This window comes from Neomonachus schauinslandi, chromosome 10 (genome assembly GCF_002201575.2).
Source record: "Neomonachus schauinslandi chromosome 10, ASM220157v2, whole genome shotgun sequence".
Classification (NCBI taxonomy): Eukaryota; Metazoa; Chordata; class Mammalia; order Carnivora; family Phocidae; genus Neomonachus; species Neomonachus schauinslandi.
In genome coordinates this window covers 55919897-55936332 of record NC_058412.1, presented here as the reverse complement: position 1 = coordinate 55936332, position 16436 = coordinate 55919897, and the positions used below count along the sequence as shown (strand labels likewise).

The 16436-nt window shown below is 47.0% G+C and overlaps 1 protein-coding gene across 1 annotated transcript in view; it reads right to left on the bottom strand.

Annotated features, from left to right (window-relative positions):
• Positions 1-4530, bottom strand: part of SPRED2 (sprouty related EVH1 domain containing 2) — a 116158-nt gene extending 111628 nt beyond the window's left edge. The window contains exon 1 of the mRNA XM_021699206.2: positions 3956-4530. Coding sequence (XP_021554881.1) covers positions 3956-3981 — 26 coding nt within the window. The 5' untranslated portion in view covers positions 3982-4530. The remainder of the gene's footprint in view (positions 1-3955) is intronic.
• Between the last annotated feature and the right edge of the window lie 11906 nt (positions 4531-16436).

The window sequence follows — 16436 nt, the reverse complement described above, 5'->3', positions numbered from 1 at the left end:
AAATAAATGGGGTAACTCCTTCTTCATAGGATTATTTGAAAATTAACAAGCTGATCCTCTAAGAAACCTATCCCAGTGCCCTGCTAAGAGCCAACACCAGACACCTGATTTATGCTTGGTGCTCAACTGTAAGCTATACATAGGATATCTCATATAATTTTCACAGCAACTCCATGAAATTGCTAAAATTCACTCCCATTTTATTCACTCAGATTAAACCAAGGTGAAAGGTAAGTAACTTGCCTTAGATTGGAAAGTGAGCAAATGGCTGAGCCTTGAGCCTTAAGTTTAAGTTAAATGCATTTAACTCAGGATCTTTAATTGGCACCTTGCTGAAATGACTGTTGTAAAAGACATTTTTCAGTCAGTTGGGCTGAATGTCAAAGACAACGGGAATGACTTAATTTTGTAAAGTGTGATGACGGTATTATGGTTTCATGGAAGAGTATTCTCATCTTTTGGGAAGTAAGCTCAAGTATTTAGATATAAGAAATTCTGATGTCTAATTTCTTTGAAATGGCTCAGTAAAAATATTTAAGTTTTTTTTGTTTAATGGAAGACCTTTCAACATTAGGAAAAACATGACTAAGAACAAAGCTTACAAGTCCATTCTCAGCAAGATATGTGTTGCTGAGAAGAGTATATGAGAGGAACAGAATAGCTAAATGGTAGGCTCATTTCTCCTGTGTTAAGCTCACTTGAGAAGGGTTTCTTCATTTTGTCAACAAATTTCCAAATCATTCATGACCATAATCAAATGCTTTAAAGATACAGACAAAATGCATATGATCAAAAAAATTTTTCCACTCTTACATACAAAAGATAATTTTCAATAGTTTGTTGATGCTTTTTACTTTTAAATTATTTTTAAAAATCTGTAGAATTGTAAAAACATGCATTTGTAGCTGAAGTGGGATCAGAGGAGAAGGGTCAGAGTATTTTCTGTATGGAAGCTATTTTTTAGGACAGTCAGCAAAAAGAGCAGACAAGCTTTCCTGAACTATCATATATTTATTAGAGAAGTTTTAAATCGACATGGAAAAGAGCATGAGAAGACAAACATTTATTATTTTTTAAAATTAGGCACTATTTTGCCTGTTTCAAGATTCTGACTTACTGTATTCTGAGGCTAAGCATATTAATTATATATCTGTACCATTTAATAAAAGCCTTAAATATGGACTATCAAGAAAATCTATTTTACCTAAGGTATAACTACTTCCCCTGTAGGTCCCCAATTTGAAGTCACCAAATTGCTTTATTTGTAACACACCTTGTCTACTTCCAAAAGGTATCTGTAGGACTTCAAACAGAAAGCCATTAGAAAGAAAATAAAAGATCAAAATTCATACTAGAGGAGGGGTAAATAAATCTAGCAAAAGCTAGGCTAACTATGACTACTATAATCAAGCAATAATTTTAGCTCTGAGCTTCCAGACAGTGGTTGCAAAAAACCCCATCAACAAAAAGGCAATCACAGCAAGCTCTGCAACCCAGAGAGAAACCTTCTTCCAAGCATTAACATTTAAAAGGAATTTTTCAGATGGGTCATTACATAAGAACTTGAATAATATAATGGACAGTGTCCACAAAGGGCAGTTTACAGCCCATGCAGCCCATGTTCTTACGGGCTTACATTTCATGTCTCATGCCAAGGTCATTACATTAAAAGTAATCCCGGGAAGGCCATTTCTGCAATGGGCTAAAGCGCCACAGCTTTCTGATTCTCTAACTGAAACCAGAACCTGTCCTCAAATACCCATTGTTTCAACTGGGCTTCTGACAGCAGTCGGGTTGGCCAGTTCCATGCTGAACTTGCTCGGAAAGCATGAAGCAGACATAGTCATTTCTTGCTGGTGATTCCACCCCAAATCCTTTTGCTTTGGCTAACAGATGGGGTAGGATGCAAAGCTGACATGCTGCGGGTGAAAAGGGAGGCCAGGCCAGTATTCCCAAGGGATGGAGCCAAGGAACCCAACGCAGGGCGAGTGGAACCAATCTCCAACAAGAATCCCGAAGTCCAGAGCAAGGCAATGGACCCTCCCTGCTACTCTGCTATTTGTGTGTGCAAGGACAAGGGAGGACCTATAAAACCACTTGTCTATTAGTCAAGTCCGAATGGGGGCAAGGCCCAGCAGCATATTTCTTCCCCAAAAGAGCAACTTTTTTTTTTCATTTTATCATTTCAAGATACACTCTATGAAGGCAAAGCAAAATGTTTAAAAAGACCAGCACAGGTGGTGGGACCGCAGCGACATGCACACCAGGCGGCATGCTCTCCAGCTGCGGGTGTCTGGCAGACCAGGGGTTACAGCAGTCAAAGATCCCTGGGGACCACAGGAAGGAAATTCCCTTTCCTAAACACCAACCCTCTCAACACCCTCTCCCGCCCAGCCTGGCAACAGCAGACGCCAAAGGATAAAGGGGCATTAAAAAAAAAAAAAAAAAGTGAAGTAGATTCTTAAGAGTAGAGCACAGCATTCTGTCACCTGCTGCAAGAAAAGCCCTCCCCGTCACCCAGCCCTGAGTCACTTCCCCTTTCTGCACTGACTTGTCAATGCTCGCAGGGGCAAGAGACCCCGGGCCTCGAGAGCAGATACTCGCAGCCCCCACGACCCCTCAGACACGCTCTCTGGGCCTCCCTCCACGGTGCGTCCCAGCGGCTACCAACCTGCTCTTTGCGCCCAAGCCAGCGCCACTGCTACCTTAGCTAATGGCAGCTCTGAATGAAAGGAGCCGAAGCAGGCTCCGGATTTATGAATGTGCAGGGGAGGAGGGGAGGGATATCATGTGACAATAAAGGAGAGCGTCTTATTCACAAAAAAAAAAAAAAAAAAAAGTGGCTGGTGGCGGGCACAGCCACTGAACAGCGGCGTCGGCCGCCGTGCGGTGATCACTCGGACCCGAAGCCGACGACCTCAGGCGCCGGGCCCAGGAGCCCTGCCTCCGCTTCTCCCCTGATTGGAAACGCCTCGGGCGGGGGTGAGAGAAAGCCAAACCCGATTCCGAGACCGCGAGGCTGGAGGGAGCCTCACCTTGGACGGGGGCTGGAAAACGGCACCGATCCCGCGGAGGGCGGCGGGTCACCCCGGAGCCCCTCCAGCGGAGCGCCCCGAGCATTGTTCCCCTCGGGCCCGCGGGCCGGGCACGCATGCCTGTGCACGCGCGCACACACACTCGCACACAGATACACACACACACACTGGCCCGCAGCACATTGCCCCACACGCTCCCGCCCGCCCCCGCAGCACACGACTCGGATCCGCCCCCGAGCGGCCCCGATCCCGCGGGACTCCTATCCCGAGCCCAAAAGCGCGTGCACACACGCTCACACGCGCCGCGGGACCCCTCCGGCGGCTCCCGCACCGCGACCTGCCTTGGGATCCCGGCTCACGCAGACCCCCGCGCAGCCCGCGCCCAGTCCTCCCCTCGCTCCGCCGTGTTTTTTATGAATGAAAATGTGGTATGCAAATGAGAGCGATTCAAGAAAACGAAATGGCGGAGCCTGGGCCCCAGTGGGCTCCCTAAGGGACCGGGGGGGCGAGCGGCGGGGCAGGAGTCACAAAGTCACTATGTGAAAACCCACCGACCCCAGGAAGCCGGAGCGGGGGTGTCAGGTCTTTCGCTCCGGCCGCGGAAGATTTCGGGGAGGAGGGAGTGTTTGTGAGTCCCCGAAAGAGCGGGGACCGCCCCGAGGTCACCCGCGCGCCCTTGGCCCCCGCCGCGGCCACCAGCCCGCCGACTCAAGGCGCGCCCCCGCCGGCCCTCAGCAGTCTTTGCCCCCTCCTCACTTCAACAACAAGGCGGGGAATCTTGCATCCCAAAGCCCACAGGCCGGCTAGTAGCTGCACCCCACGCCAAGTTCACCCAAGCAGCGTCCCCGCCTGCGTCCTCAGCCCCGTCCCCCACGCTGCCCCCGCGGGGCACCCTCGTCCCACCCCGCGGCCAAACTTACTCGTCCGGGTGTGTTTCTTCGGTCATTTTCCTGTTCACCTAGACGCCTGTCCCGCGGCGGGCAGCTTTGGTCCCTTCATCTTCCTGTCCGCTCACCCCCCTTCTTCACATCTCCGGAGATCGCCTGATTTGGTTGGGGAGGGGGAGCGGCGAGAGATGAAGGGGCGCCGCAGAAGGCAGAAGGGGAAGCAGGCGATAGGAGCGCGGGGTGAGGTTTAGGGAAGGGGTGCAAAGGCAAGCTGCGGGAGGACTGAGCGCCGCAGCGCCCGGGGCTCGGCAGGAGGGGCTCCGGAGGCTCGGCAGCGAGCAGAGGGGGAGAGATTTGGGCAGGGGACGGCGGTGGGGGAGACGAGGAGAAAAACAAGCGCGCCGTGGAGCGGCGGGGACTGCTGAGAGAAGGAGGAGAGGAGGGCCAGCCGCGGGTGGGGGCTCGGTCCGGGGTCGCCCCCGGGGGCCTGGCCAATCACGGTTCCGGGGAGCGGTCGGCGGCCGGGGGAGGTGCGCCTGGGAGGCGGTGCAGGGCGCCCCGTCCGAGCCCCATCTCTCGACTCCGCCGATTTACTCCATATTGGATTCTCACCGCCGCCAACAGGAGGAGGAAGTAGGGCGGAAGCGATGACGTCTTCCCAGCGGCCAGAGGTGGTGGAGTGCAAAAAGCTTCCTACTTGCGACCGAAAGAAAAAAAAAAAAGGGAGAAAAAAAAAAAAACTTTGTCCCGCCTACTGAGCATGCTCGGCTTCCTTTCCCCCTCCCTCCTGGCTTCCACTCCCGGAGGAGCCTCGGAGCGGAGTTGTTTGTGCGGCGTCTGTGTGGCTCCGGATCCTTTTTCGCCAACGCTCCGGGTTTTAAGAAGCCGGAGAAGAGGGAGGAGGCAGGAGCCGGGGACTCGCACACATCTGGCTCCAGTTTGGTTCCCTCCCTCCATCCAAACCCCTGGATTAAAAATGGTGGGGGACGGGGGCGGAGACGCTGAGTTGAGGGGAGGCCCAGAGGGGTGTTTGGGCTCAGAGGACCCAACTACCCTCCACAGTGCTGCGGGAGGGTGGGGACGGCACAGGTGTTTTGCCAAGATTCTGAATGGCAGAGGCTTTTCAATTGCTCATGAATCTTGTGATCTGTTTTGTCTTGCTAGTGGAGGGGGCATTTTCGAGGAATCATTGTACATTAAAAAAAAAAAAGGCAAATCCAACACAGCCCAGAAACGTTTGCATTTCAGTAGAAATGATGGACTTCTTCGGGTAAAAAGTAAACCCAAATACATTTAAAAAATTATTTAGTAAACCTCTCTCGTGTTGGAGGATGGCTCTTGTCCCAGACCCTTGAAGGCCATAGTTACTGGGCCAGGGGTTACCAGCCCAGTGGGCTTTTGCACAGATGAGGAGATAGAGAGCTTCTGGATCACCCCTCCCCCCCAGTTTGTCTTTAAATGATTTTTCTTGTTTTGGCCCCGGGACCGCGAGGCTGAGTGGGCCCATACTCTCCAAAGCAGCACTGTCTGGGCAATGGGTAAGGCTGGCTTCCTTGGCATGCAGTTGCACAGGGATCTTTACTTGGTTTGATGTTCGGCTGTTGCAGTTTTGAGATTTTTTATAGTGTTGGAACAAGGGGCTCCACACTTTTACTTGCAGTGGGTCCCACAAATTACATAGCTGTTCAGTATTTCCTTCCGGGGGTCTTGCAAGAGAGCAAGAGATAGAGTCCCTGCCCTTTCCTGCTCTCCAAGCACAGTACATTTTTCCACCCCACTGAATGTGCCAAGAGAACATGCTGAGATTTTAACCAAATAGCAGCCACTGAACAAATTAAGAAATTAAATATATGCCTCAAATGTAGTATACCTAAAGGGTATATGTATGCATTTGGAGAGCCACAAGTGTTCCAAAGATAGTAACAGTATCACCTTGAGTCAAGGAGAAACTAGTGGTTTACCCTAGGCTTCATGCCTATCACAACCATGATCTTTGTGGACATGGATTGGGGTTCACCCACCTTTGATGCTGAGTGCTGTTGTGTAGTGCTGAAAAGGGAACTAGACAAGGGAGAAACACCTGGGTTTGTTTTTTTCCTAGCAGGCCTGAGACCTTGAGTGAGACTTTTAGCAGTCCTTCAGTTTCTTTATAAAACAGGGATAACAAGGACAATCTTGTCTTTCTCAGGTTTTGAGGCCATTGAGAGTCTCTGAGAAAGCAGTGAGCAAAGGAGCATCTCATTGTTCTCTAAATCCCCATAAGGCAAAGGCGTCTATCCAGTTCTCACCTTTGGTCATTGCTTTTCTCCTGGAGGTGCTGAAAGAGATCCCACTCAGTCATTCCTGAACTTCCAGGGACAGATATTTGTCCATGTCAAAATTTTCCACCCAATGGGCATCTCTATGGCTCCACCCTCCAGTTTCAGAGTGCCCAAATGGCAAGGTGGCAGGTAAGTTGATTATTAGTTTCTACAGGTAGGCAAGTGAATCCGTGTCATCACCACTCATTCATCCAGCTCCCTGCTTATAACAGTGAATGACTGCCCCAGATGGCAGACCAGGCAGCAGAGGAGCAAAGGAAAACATTCTAAAGTCCAGGAGTCACCAGCTCCCCACTTGGATGTCCTGATGCCAAATTCCAGCAGGTCCTTAGGTTCTCTGAGCCTTGGGTAAAACACCTGTAGTGTCAGGATAATACCCACAACATAGGGCTGCTGGGAAGAATAAACGGCTACAGCGAACGTACTGTGTTAAGCAGCGCGCTGCAACTAGATGAATGGCAACCCTTTCTCCTCTGTAGCCAATTGTATTACTAAATGCCACCCTCCTTCACTCAGTTCCGTCATGTTCTTTTAAAGAAATCCTTTCAGTTCTCTTCTGCCTCGTTCATCACCCAAAAGGGGCTTTTTAATGGAAATGTTCTTAGCAGGTCACCTCTTGGTCTTCCCCATCAATTACTGCGACTCCTGCAGCTCCATCGAATAAATGGTGGTATTTGGGCGAATAACTCAGATATGTTTATTGATCTGAATATCAGGGTATTATCAAAGTCTACTAAATTGTTACCAGAATAGCGGGTATCACGGATTTAGGGCTTTAATTTAATGACATTACTGAAAGAGCTAAATACCCACATCCGTGTCTCTCCCCCACAACCAGCAAAACAGGGGGCGGGCAGCTCTGAACACGATCGATTCAAGGGTGTCGACTCAGAGTGAGATCGTACAGCTTCAAAAGTAGAGTCGATCTTCTCACAACTTCACGCACACCCAGCGGAGCCCCCAGCAGGACCCCCGCCTACCCGCCCCTCAAGCCAGAGTCGGGGGCGGGGAAGCACCCCCACCCGGGTCCTTCCGCCAGCCGCCTGGAAAGCCCGGAGCGCGGAACCGGAGCGACCCTCGGCGGCCACGGAACGGGCATGCTCAGTAGACCCGCAGGTCTGGTTTCACTCGGAAGCCGGCTGCGTCCCCCGCTCCCTACCACCCGGCACGGGCGCCGAGAGAAGCGGACATTTTATCTTTCTCCGCAACCGGCTCTCTTTCGTGTCCTTCGCCCCTTCTCTGCGTCCTGCCACCTTATTTGGGTCCGGTAGGGGCCGCGAGTGTATATCTCCCCGGGGTGGGTTTGGAAGTGGGATCTGATAAAACACTCCCCCCCCAACCCCCAGAGGGGCGCGCGCCCAGCTGGGGTGATTTGGGGAGGACCCAGTTGTGCCCTAAGGTTCGTGCGAACCGGCCCGGCCGGCCGAATCCCCCATTGCCGCGGCGCCCTCGCTCCCCGCTCCGCAAGGCGCGCGCAGCTGCGGCCCAGGCCTGTCCTCACCTCACCCCCATTCTGCCCCTTCGGTATTTCTCAATGACCGGCGCTCAGAGGACACTTCCGACGGGGGAGGGAGCGGGTATCATTAGCGCTCGGTTTATCAGTTCCTTCCGGTCTGTCCGGAGCCCAGCCCTGCGCGCTGCTCGGCAGCGCCTCGGCGTCCCGGTGCCTTTATTATGTTTAAGTAAGCGGTCGTGTGTGCCGGTGTGTGCCAAGTGAGTTTGTAGCCCAGCTGTCTCTCCCAAGACCAGCCGGCAGGAATGGAAACCCAAGCTCTCGTAATAAAGGGGATGATGCAAACTTAGAAACTGACCCGGCGCCCGGGAATGGTGCCCCCCGCCCCCCTCCCCCGGCGCGGGGCGTCCCAGTCGGGGCATGAATGGCTGGAGCCAGATTGCATAATCTACATGGTATAAATAGCCGGCGGGCGGGCCGCTGACGCGCTCGCTCGTACCGTTATCGTGCCATACTTCATGCCCCGATGCAGCTCACTCCCAGCTCATTTTCCCTTTCTGCTACACTGCTGGGATTTTAAGTAGCAGAGATGAAAGGCTCTTGTCCCTGCCTCCCTCCTCCCTTGAGGTCATATATTATGAATAAAACGCCAACCTCGCTGCTTTCCGAGGTGCCCCACTTCAGGTAGGAGACAGGCTCAATGTCAAGTGCAGCAGTCCACCAAAATGTGTGTGTGTGTGCGCGCGCGTTGAGGAGGGAGAGAAAGCCAGCAGGAGTGAGTGACAGGGCTGGGAAACCTTCTGGTGGAGAAAATGTAACCGCTTAGGGTTAGCCTCTGGAGTTTCAGTTTACACCTCTACCAGCCTCAGTCAGTTTCAGAGCGGATTATTCAAAGGGTCTTTCGACGGTGGCTGCTCCCTCTCCCTACATAGGCCGCCGCCTCTTTTGAAGTGCTGTTTCATTCGCAAGAGCTGGTTCTCTCTTCCCTTTGAGGCAGCAAACATACCCGACTGTTAAGAGCCCTGGCGACCTTTGAGGTTGGGGAGAAAGGCTAGTGCAACGAGTCAGTTTAGCCATTCTCTAGTTCTAGAACTCTTAGAAGACTCAGCTATGTCCAAAGCGGAGGAAGTATAAAAACTTATACTTTGCAACAAATATTTCACAACTATGTGGCCATTTTAAAAATGAAAGTATGCAGAGGGTTTTCCCCCCTTCTCTTAAACAAGTTTCAACTTATTTTCTCAAAATAAAAATTACCAGTTCTTTGCCAACAGGTTTCTGGCATGTGAACGGCAATAAATAGGTTCCTTATTTTTCAAATTGCATGCCCGTTCCTCCAATCTCCACTCAAAGTGTGGGTACTCTGGGAGGCAATGAGGATACAGACGTGAATGAACCTAGGTTCCTGCCCTCTAGGGGTTAGGTTGGGTGGGGCAACAGGCCTGTAAAGAAAACTTTAGGGCAATGGAGTACCCCTCTAAAACACGGAATAAGCCCATAGAGAAAGCAGAGCTCCAGGAAAGGAAGGCTTTGGAGGAAGGGGTGTTTGAGCTGGATCTTGAAGGGGGGTGAGAGTGTTGGTTAGATAACTGGGAGAAGGGCCTCTGGAATAGCCCAGTGAACACAAAGGCCTTGAGGTGTGAAACAGTGTAGGGGAGTGTGGCAGTAACAAGCCCTTGAGAAGGCTAGGAACCAGGTCAGGGAGGCCACATAGGCCATGCTAAAGGACCTTCAACTATCCTGAAGTCATGGAACCTTTGTAGCCGGTTTGCAGCTGATCTTTGTCAGTCCCACTTCTTTGCAGTGGCCCCATAGTTATGCAAATGTGGGGCAAGTGGACATTCATTGTTGTAGGATTTAGGCCATAAAACCACATTCACAAACTGATAGCCCCTGGGCCAGATAAAGCCCCAGACAAGTTTTGTTTTGCCTGCTTTAAAAAAAAAAAAAATCAAGCTAATAGTTTAAAATCAGAATATTTCACAAAAAAATCAAGATTTTTGGCTCCTGAAAAAACTCCAAAGATGCGGCAACTGTGAGTGCCAAAGTCCTGCTTGGTAGTGATTGTTTTGGGTGGCCGTTGCCTTGTCTGTCAGGCTTCTGGCTCCTATAAGCATTTGTGTTTTTGACCTCTTCATCAAAGAATCTTTTATGACTGATAAAGGCCCCTTTCTGAGACCCCAGGTAGGCAAAACTTGTCACTGGGTACAGCAGTTTGCATGAGGAGCCCTATGCCTCTTGGGGAGGAAATATACCAATTCCCAATCTCCTGCCCCAAGACTCTGTATTGGGAAATTGGATGAATCTTAGTGCCTTTAATGTAATTAGGGTAACAGGTGGGGAAGGGGAGGGGGGTTTTGTCCCCCAAGATGGAGAGACACAACTGACAGTTGCCACCACTCAACTTTGGGACCTACAAAATAGGTCAGGGATTTAGGGATACAGTGAGGCCAACACAGAGGAGAGCAGAATCTAGAGACAGACAGTTCCCTGGGGACATCATTTGAGCAACTGGATTCAATCTTGCCTGAAGTTTGAGGACGATCTGGACTTTTAAGATCAAATTGGGCTTCTGTCACTTATGGCCAAAAAAATTCTAACTACCAAAATAGAAAGCCATATTTTGGATAGTGAAAAAGATTGAGAGGAACTAAGCAATGGAACAGAAGGGGAATTTTAGAATGTTTGCAATTTAACATAGGGACATCTGGGGTCAATGCCAGGGAGTTTCATAGAGATTCTGATTTTATAGAACAAACTTCACCCAGGAAGTTAATCAACACTGTTTGAGTTGTAGCGACCTCTCTTTTTGACGTCGCCATCCCACCATCACCGCCATAATTCACATCTCCCATTTCCTCACTCTTAGCATCATGCCTCGTTTTTCTTGCCTTTATTCTCCACCCCCTTTCTTCTGTGAAGACCATAACTGAGAAAGGAAGCTTAATAATGAAAGAGAATTTTAAAAAAATCAGAGCTTTTAGAATTGGAAGAAAATGAAAAATCCTATGTTTGTGGCAACTCTGTCTCTAATAAACCATTTTACCAAGTTTTTTGGAATGGATAAAGAAAGATAAAGAGAAAAGAGGAAAGCAAAACACAGTAATATATGGTTCCTGTATCAGTTAGCTTTTGTTGTATAACAGATCACCACAAAATTTTGTGGCTTAAAACAATAAGCATTTTATTATTTCTCATGAGTCTCTGGTCTGTTGACTGAGTGGCTCTTTCGGCTTTGGCCAGCTCAGCTGAGGCTGGATGGTCTAGGATGGTCTCTAATATACTTGGTGATTGGTGGGCTGGTTGATCAACTAGGGCCTGAGCTGGACTAGCTCATCTCTGCTCCACATGGTCTGTTATCCTCCAGCAGGCCAGCCCAGATTAGATCATATGGCGATGGTGGCAGTGTTCCCAATTCAGCAAGAGAGGGCAAACCCCAAAGTGCATGCATTTTTCAAGCCTTTGTTTGCGTCACATTTGTTAATATCCCATTAGCTAAAGTCACATGTCTAACCCAGAGTCAAGAGTCAAGAAGTGGGGAAATAGACTCTCCTTTTTTTTTTTCTTTTTTAAGAGAGAAACACGCAGAGAGGGAGGGGCAGAGGGAGAGGGAGAGAATCTTAAGCAGATTTCAGGCCCCGCACAGAGCTTGATGCGGGACTTGATCTCATGACCCTAAGATCATGACCTGAACCGAAACTGAGTCAGACACTTAACCAACTGAGCCACCCAGGTGCCCCTAGACTCTCCTTTTTTTTTTCTTTTAGACTCTCCTTGATAAGAAGAGTGGCACAGTCATATGGCAAGGGATGTGCACACAAGGATGGGAGGAACTTGTAATAATTTTTACAACCTACTTAGGTTTCTACCTTAGGTTTGCTACAAGAGTTTCTCTGCGGCCCTCTCACCTGATCCCAGACATACGCACATATGGGCAAATCCATTGAAGAAAGGAATAGAAAAGCACTATGTCAGAGAAAAGAAGAAAAGCGAATTCATTGTAGGGTGAGATGCCCTGTAGGCCAGGCAGTTTCCCACAGTAGCAGGAGGGCCAACCAAGTCCTCTTCTGCCTGGCCTCCCTTGGGTATCACTTCCTCCAGGGAGGTTCTGTCACCTCCCCTCAGTGGGGCTTGGTGCTCCAAGGAACGGCCTCATCTTCCTCTGTCCTGGCTTCTTTGCACATTATGCAATTGTGTATCTACTTATGTGTATTACCTTCCCACTAGATGGTAAGCTCACTGACAGCAGAGACTACTTCTCATTCTCTCTTATTCAGTCTAGAGTCCCTATGGCACTTAGAGGGTGTCCTGTAATAAATACTTACGGAGTAAATGAATGGCAGGCCACTATGGCTTGCCTTCTTTCTTTCCCTCTGAAAGTACATTTTGCCCCGTGGCATCAGAGAAAGTACCCTTCTGAGTAACTTTTCACGTGTCACTGGCCCGACTTGCTGGTGTCAGATAAGGGGCTGGGAAAGTCCGAAGTTGAACAGCAGTACAAAATCCTGTAGTACTAGAGCTCAAAGGACATTTTAAAGAACCACCTGTCTTAAGATGAGGAAGCTGGGATAGATAAGCCCAGATAAGCCAAGGGACTTCATTAAGACCACACAGATAGTCAGAATCATATCTAAAACCATAACTCAGGAACTCAAAGTCCAAGTTCCATAACTAAGGTGCCTTGTTGGAATCCTACCAGATGTACCCTTGGCATTTCTAATTATGCTCATGGGAAGCAATTTTGCTTATCAGTGTTGTAGCTCATTCATGAAAGAGAAAATGAAGACTTGTTTTCAGCTTTCCAAAGTCGACTCAGGAATATATATGGATATTCAGGAGATATATGTGTGTGTGTGTGTGTGTGTGTGTGTATACATAGCTGATCTTGCATTGTGGCTCACATTAAATTCTACTGGACACTGTTGGTCTAGGGAAATAATGGAAATCCCTCTCTCCGTTCTTAGTTTAGGGGTGGCTCTGGTTTGTTCCTTCGACTATAGTTTTTTTTTACACTATTTTTCCTTACACTGAACTGTCCCAGTGTAGCCAATAAAATGTAGGAAGATGTCTGCTAGGGAAATTCAATTCTGGGAAAGATTTGAATCCCTGGAAAAAAGAGAGATGGGATGAGGGGGGAATGCCCTCCCATTCCTGCCTTCAAAAGTTCTTGTGTGAGGCAGTGATGTTCAGTGCTAACCAGAGGAGAAAGCCACCAAAGTTGAAGGAGAGCTGACCCAGAATCCTGAAATTGCTGAGCTACTGAGTTAACTGGATTTGGAACCCCCCTACTTCTGGACTTCATGTTATGTGAAACAGTAAATCTTTATTGCTTAGGCCACTTTTTACCAATGTCTTGTTACTTGAAGCCAAACTAAGTAATTCATGCAATGCACACTCATTGTATACACTCCCTGGTTTAAGTAAATCCCAGTATTTCAATGGCAGGTGCCTGGTTGGTTTGCCACCTTGCAGAAGAGAACTAACCAATAGAGCTGACTTCTAGACACATCTCTTGTAGATGTTATCTGCTGACATTTGTAGACTGAGAAGTTTTTGTTGCTATTCATGTAACAACTAAACACTGGACAATCTACAAAAACATAAGAACCTCTAGCCTCTGTGTGCTTGCAAGTACAAATGTCATATGCTTGTAACATGTGATGGTTAAAACTCAATGGTTTTGTTCAATTGTTATTCATGATTATAAAAGTAAGCCCTGTACATTGTACAAACATTTAAAGCCTAAAAAAGCATAGTGAAGAAAATAATATCCTAGTCATCCCGTCACCCAGATATAACCCGTTAATATTTTAAATGTGTATCTTTATATACTTTTTCTATATATAGTATATATTTTAATGTAATATTACACAGTGTATATTTTATAATTTATTTATTTTAAAATTCTATTTATTTATTTTTGAGAAAGAGAGGGAGAGAGAGCGAGTGAGTGCATGCACGCGTGAGGGGAGGGGGCAGAGGGAGAGGGAGAGAGAGAAAATCTTAAGCTGGCTCCACGCCCAGCGCAGGGCCTGATGTGGGGCTTGATCTCACAACCCTGAGATCATGACCTGAGCCGAAATCATGAGTTGGACGCTTAACCGACTGAGCCACCCAGACACCTCTATACAGTGTATATTTTAATAAAAATAAGATCATATTAGGGGCGCCTGGGTGGCTCAGTCGTTAAGCGTCTGCCTTCAGCTTAGGTCATGATCCCAGGGTCCTGGGATCGAGCCCCGCGTCAGGCTCGCTGCTCGGCGGGAAGCCTGCTTCTCCCTCTCCTGCTCCCCCTGCTTGTGTTCCCTCTCTCGGTGTGTCTCTTTCTGTCAAATAAATGAATAAAATCTTAAAAAAAAATAAGATCATATTAAACATACTCTTTTGTAACCCCCTAAAAAATCCTCAGTAATAATATGCATGTGTTCAAAGTCCTAAATGTCTCATACATGTTTCCAGGAAGCAGCTATGATTTGATAACATTCTCTTTAGTCTTATTGTACACATTCATAGATATAAAAATAGTTGGCAGATAGGTGACAGATGGCAAAATAGTTTCATATAAAATATTTTATTTTTCTGTGCCTCTGCTATAACCCATCTAAACTTCTACCTTAGCATCCATAACAAATAATGAACCTATTTGCTCAACTAGCTTTCTTCACCAACTAAATCATAAATTCCTGGAGGGGATGGGGAAAGCAATGACCAAATTAACCAAGTTCTTTCTATACACACATATCTATATCTATCAGAATGTGTAATGCATGCAAAAATTTATGGAATGAACAAAAAATATGTTTGTATAGGTTTTTTGCAGTTATAATAAATGTTTTGCAGGTAAATTTATACTGTTGTTTTCATTGAGATTCTCATTTCAAACCAGTTAAGATCACACAATGATTAAGATCACAAAAGAAACAAACATTGCTTTATCATCAACATCATTATAAATCTTTTAATGGTTCTGGACTTGGAATTTCGGCCTGAAGTTCTGTTGGTTCTGGACTTGAATTTTAACCATTGACATTTTACCCAACACTAAACAGCCTAAAGATAAGCAGAAAATCCATCAGATACCCCAGTATCTCAATAAACTTGACATTTTGGGTTAGCAGATTTTTAAAAATTCAAGTGGCAGACGAAATGTGTTTATTTTTATCTCAATACTTGCTGTCACATAGCTGTCACATTATAAATATAATATATAATCTACTTTCTTCCTCATTTCCATTCTCTCCTAAATCCACCATAGTCTAGCTTTTGTCCTCACCATTTCACACAAGTTGTTCCTTGGCTAGGTCACTTCATTTGATTGCCAAATCTGATAGTCTTTCTTCAGTATTGATTTGTCACCTAACATAGCTGACCACTTCCACCTTCTTAAAACTTCCTCCAGTGGCTTCCATAACCCCAACTTCTGGTTCCTCTTTACCTCTGCTTACTCATTTATTCAGCAAAAATTTTACTGAGTACCAGTATAAAGTGTTATTGTAAGGGTATACCATAATATTCATAAAGCTGGCATCTACTTAGCACTTACCAAGTACCAGGCAATGTTTTAAAATTTTAAACACTTTACGCATGGGAGCTCAATCTCACCAGAGTAGGGGCAAGCAAACTTTTCCTTAAAGGTAAGTATCTTCTTTTTTATTTATTTATTTATTTATTTATTCATTTTAATTTTTATTGTTATGTTAATCACCATACATTACATCATTGGTTTTAGATGTAGTGTTCCATGATTCATTATTTGTGCATAACACACAGTGCTCCATGCAGACCGTGCCCTCTTTAATACCCATCACCAGGCCAACCCATCCTCCCACTCCCCTCCCCTCTAGAACCCTCAGTTTGTTTTTCAGAGTCCATCGTCTCTCATGGTTCGTCTCCCCCTCCGATTCCCCCCTTCATTCTTCCCCTCCTGCTATCTTCTTCTTCTTTTTTTTTTTTTCTTAACATATATTGCATTATTTGTTTCAGAGGTACAGATCTGAGATTCAACAATCTTGCACAATTCACAGCACTTACCAGAGCACATACCCTCCCCAGTGTCTATCACCCAGTCACCCCATCCCTCCCACCCCACCCCCCACTCCAACAACCCTCAGTTTGTTTCCTGAGATTAAGAATTCCTCATATCAGTGAGGTCATATGATACATGTCTTTCTCTGTTTGACTTATTTCACTCAGCATAATAACCTCCAGTTCCATCCACGTCGTTGCAAATGGCAAGATCTCATTCCTTTTGATGGCTGCATAATATTCCATTGTATATATATACCACCATCTTCTTTATCCATTCATCTGTCGATGGACATCTTGGCTCTTTCCACAGTTTGGCTATTGTGGACATTGCTGCTATAAACATCGGGGTGCACGTACCCTTTCGGATCCCTACTTTTGTATCTTTGGGGTAAATACCCAGTAGTGCAATTGCTGGATCATATGGTGGCTCTATTTTCAACGTTTTGAGGAACCTCCATACTGTTTTCCAGAGTGGCTGCACCAGCTTGCATTCCCACCAACAGTGTAGGAGGGCTCCCCTTTCTCCGCATCCCCGCCAACGTCTGTTGTTTGCTGACTTATTAATTTTAGCCATTCTGACTGGTGTGAGGTGGTATCTCATTGAGGTTTTGATTGGATTTCCCTGATGCCGAGCGATGCTGAGCACTTTATGTGTCTGTTGGTCATTTGGATGTCTTCTTTGGAAAAATGTCTGTTCATGTCTTCTGCCCAT